This window comes from Notolabrus celidotus, chromosome 10 (genome assembly GCF_009762535.1).
Source record: "Notolabrus celidotus isolate fNotCel1 chromosome 10, fNotCel1.pri, whole genome shotgun sequence".
NCBI classification, from domain to species: Eukaryota; Metazoa; Chordata; class Actinopteri; order Labriformes; family Labridae; genus Notolabrus; species Notolabrus celidotus.
The window spans coordinates 6,271,227-6,282,574 of NC_048281.1; the positions used below are offsets into that span (position 1 = coordinate 6,271,227).

General features: G+C 38.5%; 1 protein-coding gene across 2 annotated transcripts; it reads right to left on the minus strand.

Annotated features, from left to right (window-relative positions):
* Nucleotides 1-3,270: 3,270 nt before the first annotated feature.
* On the minus strand, nt 3,271-9,215 carry nepro (nucleolus and neural progenitor protein). 2 transcript variants are annotated; one of them, XM_034694059.1, is made up of 9 exons: nt 9,058-9,215; nt 8,742-8,896; nt 8,548-8,636; nt 6,644-6,772; nt 6,419-6,496; nt 6,004-6,287; nt 4,522-4,580; nt 4,209-4,432; nt 3,271-4,061 (listed from the first exon to the last, which is right to left on the minus strand). In XM_034694059.1, exons 1-9 carry the CDS (start codon nt 9,140-9,142, stop codon nt 3,713-3,715), a joined length of 1,452 nt encoding a protein of 483 aa, XP_034549950.1. In that variant the 5' UTR covers nt 9,143-9,215; the 3' UTR covers nt 3,271-3,712. The 2 variants fall into 2 exon arrangements, with proteins under 2 accessions (XP_034549950.1, XP_034549951.1); XM_034694060.1 differs by having other exon boundaries at nt 4,209-4,423; nt 9,058-9,214.
* Between the last annotated feature and the right edge of the window lie 2,133 nt (nt 9,216-11,348).

The window sequence follows — 11,348 nt, forward strand, 5'->3', positions numbered from 1 at the left end:
AATGATTTTCTGTACCTCAGCACAGAGAGATGAGCCGTCCACTGCTGCTGTTTCTCTGGTCCACAAAGAAGTTGTGAAGTGGATGATCTGTGTAATTTAGAATGGCCTCTAGCTTCTTATGTGTGCATCTCTCCACCACAGTCCCAGTGAGTCCAACCTGGTTCCAATCACAATGCCAGCTCTTTTCACTAGTTTGTCCAGTCACCTCACATCCTTGTGTTTTGTACTGCTTCCCCAGCAGACTGCAGCATAGAATAACACACTTGCCATCACAGACTGATAAAACATCTGCAGTATCTCTCTGCAGATATCTATGGATCTGAGCCTCCTTAAGAAAAAGAGGCAGCTCTGCCCCTTATATATGTAAATATATATGTCTCATTTTAAACTGCCTTACTCCATCTTAGTTTATTTATTTTTTATCTAGTTCAAATTTGAGTCATTTTAAAGTCATATATTGTTTTATTTTAAATTATTATAGACATATATAGTGTATATCATTTATTTATTCAGTTATTTTTTTAAGTGTATTATTTTTGTTTATTTATTGTGTTATTTCATCATTTATTTAGTTATTAATCAGATCTTATCTTGTGATTTTTACAGGTTACCTCTTGACATTTTAATTTTTGTTTTGTTTGACTTTGCTGTATTTACTTTTAGTGTAGAATCTTAGTTTCTTTCACTGGTTTAATCTTTGAGTGTTTTTTTTATATTATTAATTTATTTTAGTTTGATGAGCTTCGTTTCCCACCATTGCTAACAGCGGCCATGTATGCAGAATGCAGGCCATCCAGCCTGTTCCTCGGCACCTTTTCCTCACTACAAGGTTGATTTTAACTGGTTAAGATTAAACCCAGAAAGTAAAGAATTTACACATTTTCAAAATTACACATAAAACTGCAGGGCTGATGCTGGGCCAATCTAGTCAGTGTCTCATTGAGAGAGAAGAATCAACAATCGATCATTCAGTCTTTATTAGTATAGCACCAAATCACAATAAATGTATCTCAAGACACGTTTACAAACAGAGCAGTTCTAGACCACTCTATGCTAAATTATTAACAAAGACCCAACATCAAGACAGGATAAGATCTAGTCCCCTCTTACTGATAGGACTCACTCAGTCTGAACTCATCTTAATCCACCATGAGCAGAGCACCTGGCAGTATTTAGCTAGTTACAGCAGCAAGGAAAAACTTCTTTTTAACAGGCAGAAACCTCCAGCAAGACCAGACTCATGTTAGACACACATCTGCCTCGACCAAGTTGGGGTTGGAAATAGGGATAGAGGAGATTAAGAGAGAGAAAGCGATGATAGTGATGAGAAGGATACTAGTAGTGGTAGTAGTAGCTGTTGGGACTCCAGAAAGGTCTATGGTTAGTAACTTTAATGGGACAGGGAGAGTTAAAGTAAGTGATGGGGGAGGAGGGAGATAGGATCCCAATGGTCCAGTTCCCCCGGTAGTCTAAGCCTATAGCAGCATAAATATGAGCCCGTCCAAGCCTCAGCCAACTCTAACTATAAGCTTTATCAAAAAGGAAAGTTTTAAGAACCCCATAAACATGCTGTGCTACTGCAAATATCCCTTAATGTGCTAGCTGCACAGAACATCTGTGTTGTTTTCTTATCTCACTTAAAAGCACTAAAACTCTTTGCCAGAACAAATTCAGTTCCAGTGAAGACTGAAGTCTCTGCTTTTCCTAGTTGCCTCTGATAATAGCACTTACAATAAGTCATTTTGAAGAGATTAATCCTTACTCTGGAAGGAGAATCAACAGCCTGCCTGGAACTATGAATTTGGTGCATTCATTTATCTATTCCAGCAGATGGAGCCAGAGATGTTCGGTTACTCCATCTCTGTATACACTTCACACACCTTTTACAAGCTGGATCTGTAAAATATTTATTTTGTATAGTCCTGTCGCCAAATAAAATAATAATGCAATCACATCAATTAAATATCACATAGGTATTACATATTTATTTAGGCCTTAACACATTTTCAAACCAGTTCTACTCGTGTGTTATCGCCAAATGTTGATCATTGTTTTAAAAAGTGTATCTTTCTTATTGCATAAATGTGACAATTGAAATGTAGTATTCTTTCTTTGAAAGTCTGTAAATTGTATATAAAAAAATGAAGATTACTAACATTCTTGGATATGGTCACCATACTGTAAAGTTTCAACACATCATTTTTTATAACTTAAAATGTTTTCAACCCTCTCGTCATTGTGGGAGTAGGCATCAAGAGAAGTAGGAAATACAGCTTAATTTGTTTCAATCTTTTTGCTTTATTGCTGCCCTGAGGATACCGTTTATTTATTTTCTATCTAGTTCAAATTTGAGTCAATTTTAAAATCATATACTGTCTTATTTTAAAATATTATACACATATGTATTCTGTTCAGTTATGTTTTAATTTGTATTTATTTTTTCATTAAAAATGTGGATTTTTCATTATTTATTACAGTATTTCTCAATCGCTAAAACACTAAATCCTATTGTCTGAACCAAATTCTTAGCAGCCTGAACCCATGTATTGAATCAATCACTCTTTTGGTTAAACCAGAAGCACTTTTCACCTGTTAGACACAACACACAGATTCTCACTCACTAAAACACATGTTGCACTGTGATGCACTTGTTGAATAATGGTAAGCACAGATAGCAAAAGTGAAACAGATTTGAAGCACAGGTGTCACAGCTTAAACACAACCACTCAAAACTGATCACACTTGTGGCTAGTGATGCGAGGAAACCAATATAAGCCCGGATCCGGCACGCCAGGGTATTTCCCCCAGTTGCCTGGCCTGGGAGAATGTGGCCTGTGATGTGCAGCACGTATGAGCATTGTGTTTTCAGTGTTTTGATGTAGTGTGTAATGACTGCTCAGTATTGTTTTTAATTTTGATTGACTTGGGGTTTGATCTGACAACATTGTTTGGTTTTGCAGGAAGAGTCAGAGGTTTGGTTAATGTAGTTTGAAAATTGGGTTTTGTGCTTCTAGTGTTGAGAAAACCGTGGTGGATGTCAAGAAATGTTTACGCAATTGAGAAATACTGTAAGTTATTAATCAGATCTTATCTTGTGATTTTTACAGATTACCTCTCAGCACTTTAGGGTTTGATTTTGTTTTACTATTTTACTTTTAGTGCAGCATCTTAGTTTCTTTATACTGATTTAATCTTTTATTGTTTTATTATCTTAATTATTTTATTTTGGTGAGTTTAATTTCCCATCTTGAGTTTTAACATCTTAGTTCACCTCCTGTGTCTCCTCATTAGGATATCATGACAGCGTTTCCTCAGTTCATTGTTCATGTTCTTAACCTTGCATATGGATTTTGGGGTGTTTTTGGGGTTGGGGCTTAAGTTGGGATTGTTGTTGGGATGTTTTTTTTAAATTGTATTTTATTACCCCTATAGCACTTTGTGTTACAATATCATTGTATGAAAAGTGCTGTACAAATAAAGTCTGATTGATTGATGGACTACATGAGGAACAGTCTCTCAATATAACCAGAATTGTTTTTGTTTTTTTAAAGACTAAGGCTTGGTGTCAAACAGTGTGTGCATATTGTCGAAGATTCCCAGGATGTCCACCCAACAGTTTGTATTACACCTTTTATCCAACAGTTCTTTGGTAGCAGTCTAAGCTCAACAGCATTCAGTGTCTCATGTCTTTGAATGGTCCGATTCCAAAGTGTCACAAACCAACAGAGGCAAATATATCATCAATATCATCTATGTCATTATGGCTGCCATGTTCAGTGGTATGAGATGTCAACTCATTTGATGTCCTGTTATTCTTGTTATCCCCTGACCGCCCTGACTCTGGCATCGCAGTCCTCTTCGTTTTCGTCTTCATCAATTTCGCCTTCACACCCGTTTTTAACCCTGAAGACTTAAATCGACTCCTTAGCAAATGAAAGTGAGTTCTCAGGTGAGCATTCTTCCTTAGTGCAGCAGAAGACCGGAAGGACGTTGGCATTGGACCTTGAGGAGATAAAGCCCAACAAGCTTCCTGTCTGAAGCTCTTGGACGTTCTGTGGACACTGGGGGTGAGGAGAGATGATGTAATAAAGCCATGAAAACGTAGCATTGATATACTTTTGAAACTTTGCAAAGGTGATTCAGAGTTGTACTGAAAAGCACAGCTGCTCCTAATAAAGTGGACACTAAGTGTATCTATATGCACTTACTTGTAGCCTGCAGCCTCCAGGCATTTTATCCTTTGACATTTTAAACGCAGGAAAGTTAAGAGGCATTTTTCCTTTTTCATCTTCTGGGATTTGCTCCATTGGATCATTTCTTCAAGACAGGTCTCCATGTCTGAGATGGTGGTAGCCTCTATCAGCTGTTTCTTGAACTCCTTCTTCCTATCAGCATTTTGTGTTTTGGTTTGGAAGGATTTATCCTTTGAGACCAAAATAATAATATAAAAAAACAGAAGAATTAGACAGCAACTAATAATAAGAAATTATTAATAAGTATTTGATGTATTTTCTAACATACCTTTGTAAAGTCATTAAAAACTTTAAGAAAGGGCTTCATGTCAGCGGCAGGAACTGAACCTGAAAAACATTTTTAAATGATGTTAGTTGGTATGTATGTGTCAAAATGCATGATCATTAAATCATTTAAGGCTGCTGTGAAAATTATATGGTAACTAATAGAAGCTAATAAAACACCTTAAAGAGTAACTAAACCCCCACACCACTTTTTTTTTTTTAGCTGAACACTTATTTATATGAGTATTAAGCAGTGGTGTTAATCAATGTGGGTCTTGATCCCAGCAGTAGAGTATAAAGTATTAACATTCCTCAAGTTGTGTTAAAAACGTGCGTAGCGACTGCCACCGACAAGTCGAAACCAAGCTGCAACCTCCGGACTTAAAATATGAAGCCCGTGCAGAAGAGCTAAAAACTGCAGTTCATGGAGCATTCAATTGAGGCAGGCTGCAGAAACACTGGAAACCAGATACACACCCATTCATAGAAGACGATCTTTACAGCAGAAATAAACATGTTTACAGCCTGGTTCAAAAAAACGGTTTAGGTCTGATCAGCTAATTTCTCAACCGGCACACACTGTACGTGGCAAATTTTTAAAGATTTTAAACGTACAAGTTTTGCCCAAATAAGGACATGGCTGACTTGATTGACAGGCAGGGATCCTGTAGCTGTTAGCGAAAAGGCTAAAGGCCCACCTCTTTACGCCACACTAACTCGAAGGACGTTTGGTTGTGTTCAGCACTCCCAATATGACTGCCACAGACAACTGGCTTCAAAACAGCGCTTCAGAGACAGATGGGTGACGTCACGGATACTACGTCAATTTATTATACAGTCTATGGTTGAAACCCAGCAATTGCAATTGAATTTTAGCAGTGTCTGGCAATAGTTTGGTTGTACCATTTTTCCAACTTAAGCTAGCTAATAACTTCAGCTGTAGGTTAGCTCGAGCATAGACTGTATAAAATATGGACGTAGTATCCATGATGTCACCCATCTGTTTCTGAAGCACTGTTTTGAGGCCAATCACCAGCGGCAGCCATATTGCTGCTGTCGAGCAATTGTGATGTATAGAGGCGGGCTTTGAGCCTCCTAGCCAAAAGCTAATTGTTCCTGCCTGTCAACCAAGTCAGCTGTGCCTCTCATTGGAAGACTTGTAATCTCAATATCTTCGAAATTGCTGTGTTAGAAAAAAACTCACCCCTCATACAGTGTGTGCCGATAGAGAAATGAGCTATCCAGACTACACTCGTTTTTTGTACCAGGCTGTAAACAAGTTTATTTCTGTTGTAAAGATCGGCTTCTTTGAATTGGTGTGTATGTGGTTTCCGGTACTTCCGGAGCCAGCCTCAAGCGGATCCTAGATTAACAGCAGTTTTTAGCACTTCTGCATTGAACTCATATTTTTAGACCGGAGGTTGACACCTGGTTTTTACTCATACATTTGTTTTGTACAGGATATAGAACAATGAAAACTTCACACCTCTTTCAATTGCTACTCCCAGATCTTCTTTAACCTTCTTCTTCTGTCCCTGTGTTTTGACTACAGAAGATAACTTCTTCTTCTGGTCTTTGGCTTTTGCACCATGTGCTGACTGCTTAGCGAGTAAAAGGGCAGCAGAGGAATCCAGGAAGAGAGCCACATCTGCCGGCAAGGAGAAGTCTGTGAGGAAGGGCATGGGCTGGGCTTCCGCTACTACTTTTAGGAGTGTTAAGAGTTGCTGATACAGAGTGGACAAGCAACAGAGGACTCCTCGGAACATCACCCTGATGAAGCAGGAGGGAGGGAGACTGGTGAAGTTATTGCTAGACAAACACAAATGCAATCTTTAAGCAGTTTGACTTATACTATTCAAAGTTTGTCTTTTTTAAATGTTGAAATCAGGAAGAACACTAACCAGAGACGACTGAGCATGCTGGTTATCACAACGTTCAAGATAACAAACTCTTCCCATTTCATCTGCTGTCTGGAGAGTCTGAAGAGAAGAGCTCTTAAGGAAAACATAGATACAACTAGAAGGGATTGAGAGAGTTTAAAATAAAATATAATAAAACAGATCAATATGAAACAATCAAAAATTTAAGTCAGATTACGTCATGTTTTTCACTCTTAAAAAGGATACGAGAAAGCTCTACTGCAGCGATTCAATGTGCAGCTCATCAGCTGGGAAGCCCCCAGGACTTTGAGACAGAGCCACTCCAGCATGGGTTGACTGGGAAGATCACACTCACCAGACTTGATGCTCAGTCCTCTAAACACAAAAATAAATCACAGTAAGCAATGATGATAATTACAGATTATTTTTCCTGTGCACTTGTAGGAAGTGTTTTATAATGAAAAATGTAACAGCTTTCTTTTGACAGTCAACTGTATCACTAACTTATCTATATATAGCCTGCTGTTAATCACTTCATCTGACACCTTTCCCACAGCAGTGGCATGTTGCATTAAAAATAACTACAAAGAAATAATCAAAAAAAAGTAGCAAGGAAAGTGATATAAAATAATCAATAAATAAAATCATCATGATCAAATTAAGAAAATAAAATCAGAGATATAAAATCGTTAAAATAAAATCTGATAATAGTAGAAAAATAAAGTATAAAAATATATATAATAAGATAGAATAAAATAAATTAAATAAAAATGATGCTAAAAAAATGTCAGTGGTTATACAGTGGTAAAACAAACTCCTCACAGGGGTACAGAATGATGCAGGAGCCCTCATTTGTCAGCAAAGCAAACAATCAATCTTTTTTTTTTAATTAAATAACTATTAAAAAAAATCCTTTACACTTGGACATAAAATATCTTGACGAGGACTAACTTTAATGATGACACAATCATCAATCATTTTGGGTTAAAAGTTGAAGTCTGTTTTAATTTTATATTTTCAGTGTTCCATCTGCTAACATGATAGAGGCAGCGTTTAGGACATACCATGCAGCTAGTCAGCTGGGAAGCTCTAAGTATTCTGGTTTCACTGTCAGTGAATATTCATGTTGTCTATTTGAATACAGTGTATGTATACACATAACTAGGGCAGTAAAAGTATATGTATTCGTACCAAACTGTTTCGGTATGGCGCCTTCAGTCCGGTGCAATGCGTACTTAAACGGTACAAAACACCAAAACATACTGAGTTTGTATGATCAGTTTAGTGCTGTGAACTCAAACAGTGGTTACTTGTGATCATTGGTTGTGTGTGATCATGTGTTAAGTCTTAATCCCAAAAACCCAGTTTCAGCGGAATAGCTTGACATTCAAAACGGTAAACAGGGGCGTTGATGCTCCTGTGTGTGTGTGTGTGCAAAATATATGTTTATGTGTGTCAGCCATGCCCATGGGGTACCAACATACAGCAAAGCAGCAGGACAGCTGGGCTGCACCTATACCCCAAAAACTCTGCATTTGTATTTAATCACGTGACTATTCTAGTATAGATATTTACTCGTTATGTGGCAAATAGACCTCGGACATTTAATCACCAAATGGAAAATCTGTTTGTGTGCGGTGCTTGGAGGGTTTCTGCATGACTATATGTTTTAATTTATTATTTTTTGATAAAAACGCTTTAAAAAATGATATTTCATTTAAAATGAAAAAAGAAAAGAAATCTGAGCAGGCCTGCAAGCCTGAACCGTCGATGCTGCACTTTAGACAGTGTGTGAAAGTTTTTTAAGTTCCTTATAAAAGGGGGGTGGGGGTTCATTTTTTCCTCCCCTTAACGAAGCTTCAATATTGTGCAATGAACCGAAATGTGTGTGTACTGTTACACCCCTACACATAATAAATAATAGGAACTAACCTGGAGTGGAATACTAGTATCCAAGCTGATTATACTCATCACTGGTCTGCATCAGCAATGTGGAGCACAATCAACCACCAGTTCTTTACTTGTCTAACTTAGTGTATGCAAGTTATGCCTGCTTTCCCAGGCTGCAATATGATGTCCATGTTTGATACTGCTTAGATCTGCTGAAACAACTAGCAGAAACACACAGAACCATCACAAATCTCACCTACCTTTGAAATCTGTTGGGACATAGTTCTTTTAGGTCCTGAAGAGCACCATCCAGATTCATCCTCTTCAGCCTGTTGACGCATTGTTCCACCTGAGACCAAAGAGCAAAGCTGTTACATGGATGAAATAATGCATACTTACAAGTGTTCATGAGTAGTTCAGCTTTTTGACCCTGATAGCTGACTATAGTTCCTACCTGTTGCATGCCTCTGTAGGTCCTGTTTCCTCTGAGGCTGTTCTTCAGGATGTACAGCAGCTCGTAGAGGACTCTGATCTCAGTCTGAAGGATCTCACTCCGGATCAGCAGAAGCACCTTCTCGTTTTCCGCCAGCAAGCTTTTCACATTTGCGTCTGAATACAGTAATAGTCACATTTTGTTACTTTAACGACCGATTCAAACAACACCACGGGGGCTGGATACCCACGTGGTATACATCATGTGTCATCAGCGCAGTGTTTCACAGAAAACAAGTTAACACAAAGTTTATTCAGCTCGAAGAAATGCCTCTTACCTGTGGTCCTGCTGAAATGTATACGGACAGAAGAAACGGCACCGGGGAAGGGAATGTTTATCCTGTTCCACAATTCTGCCGCCATGCCTCCTTTAAAAACACACAAATATCACTGCACTTAAGGAAGTCTTCTTCTTCTTCTTCCTCTCTCGATTTACTGGCGGATCGCAACCAACTTAAAAAGGTGCATACCGCCACCTACTGCACCGGAGTGTTTAACTTCAGGGTTTAGTACTTCAGCTAACACACAGCCCAACTTGATCTGAAGTGGGCCGGATCAGTAAAATCACAACATAATAACCTATAGAGAAGGACAACTCAAAATGTTTCCCTTTTTTTGAGTGCAAAAAAGTACAAGTACACTCTGAACATTTTCACATTTCATGAACTATCTTTCTAGAAAAACAGCTGTTGTATTTTTTGCCATGATGAGTCTCATAGTGGGGCTGAATATTTTACTCTTTAAGCCCTGAAACCTGCTGCCAACACACCAAACACACAGGTTACCCATTCACCTGACACAGAGTGTAATGTTTACTGCAACAGAACAGATAGATTATAATAATGAAGGTAAAGTTGACTATAAAGGACCCCTCAGCTCCAGCATGAACAGTCTGCTTGCTGGACAGTGTTGTGTGCAGGGGTGTAGTGCTAGTGATCATCTTGTGCTCTAAAAAGTCTTTATGAATCTCAACTGGATTATGCAAACAGCAAGTCATCTATTTTCTCACGGGAAAAAAGTGCTGTTCAGGTGCGCTCCATCAGCACTAGATTTGATGCAACCCCCAGAGGACACATTTGAAATAGTAGTTACTTTTATTGAAAAATTGTAGTTAATGTCTTTTCTGTAATTTTTCACACTGCAAAGTCGTTCCGCAGGCCGGATTGGAACCTCTGGCGGAACGGTTTTGGCCTGCAGGCCGCATGTTTGACACCCCTGCTCTACATCATGCAAACATGAAAAGAAATAACCAAACAATAAAAGAAATTTAAGCAACTAAGTAACAATAATAATAATAAATAAAACAAAAATATACAAAGAAATAACCCCAAAAATACAAAACAACAACAATAATTAATCAAAATGAATGAATGAATGAAATAAATAACTAAATAAGTTATATCACACAATGCAACCGTTTCTTAAAGATAAACTAAAAGAGGCCTATAGCCATCCCATCACTCCTCCCCAGAATTCCTTTCAAACTCCAACTCCGCTCCAGCCCAAAAACTCCACCATGTAATCCTCTCCTCTGTACGCCATATTTTTTACACTCCATGACCACATGTTCCACATTCTCCTCAACATTACACACATCACAGTTCACTGAGAAACATTTGGCCATTGAGTACAGAGTGAATCCTCTATGACCCAATCTTTTTTTTTAATCCCAATAAAGATCAACTGTTCTTTTTCATGACATTTCCTCAGTTGCATCTTACAGCAAAAGCCATGGTCCACAGAGAGCTTCCAAAGCAGCAGAGGGATCTCATTGTTGAAAGGTATCAGTCAGGAGAAGGGTACAAACATGTTCCAAGGCATTAGATATACAATGGACCACAGTGAAGACACTCATCATCAAGTGGACAAAATGTGGTACAACAGTGACACTACCAAGAACTGGACATCCCTTCAAAACTGATGAAAAGACCAGAAGAAAACTGGTCAGGGAGGCTTCCAAGAGGCCTACAGCAACATTAAAGGAGCTGCAGGGATTTCTGACTGGTACTGGCTGTGTACTACATGTGACAACATCTCTCCTATTCTTTATATGTTTCTGCAATGGGGTAGGATGGCAAGACGGAAGTCTTTTCTTATGAAGAAAAACTTCTAAGCCCGGCCAAATGTTACAAAAACACATGAAGTCTCCCAAAAGTATGTGGCAAATGTTTTATGGTCTGATGAAACCAAGGTAGAACTTTTTGGCCATAATTCGAAAAGGTATGTTTGTCATAAAAACAACACAGCACATCACATAAAGAACACCAGACCCACAGAGAAGCATGGTGGGGGCAGCATCATGCCTTGGGCCTGTTTTTCTTCAGCTGGAACCAGGGCCTTAGTCAAGGTGGAGGGAAGTATGAACAGTTACAAACAGTCAGTTTAACACAAAACCTCCAGGCCTCCGTTAGAAAGATGAAGATGGAGAGGAATTTTACCTTTCAACAAGAACCAAAGCATACATCCAAATCAACAAAAGCATGACTTCACCAGAAGAAGATTAAAGTTTTGGAATGTCCCAGCCAGAGTCCAGACCTGAATCCAGCTGAATATCTGTGGGGTGGTCTGA

What these genes read in the sequence shown, in the direction of transcription:
- nepro (XM_034694059.1), bottom strand. Translation starts at nt 9,142, where the DNA reads ATGGCGGCAGAATTGTGGAACAGGATAAACATTCCCTTCCCCGGTGCC. An exon ending in CGCTGCAGTAGAGCTTTCTC is followed by an intron (nt 6,497 to 6,643) that starts GTATCCTTTTTA and finishes TCTTCTCTTCAG; the next exon opens with ACTCTCCAGACAGCAGATGA. An exon ending in CTGGAGGCTGCAGGCTACAA is followed by an intron (nt 4,062 to 4,208) that starts GTAAGTGCATAT and finishes CCTCACCCCCAG; the next exon opens with TGTCCACAGAACGTCCAAGA.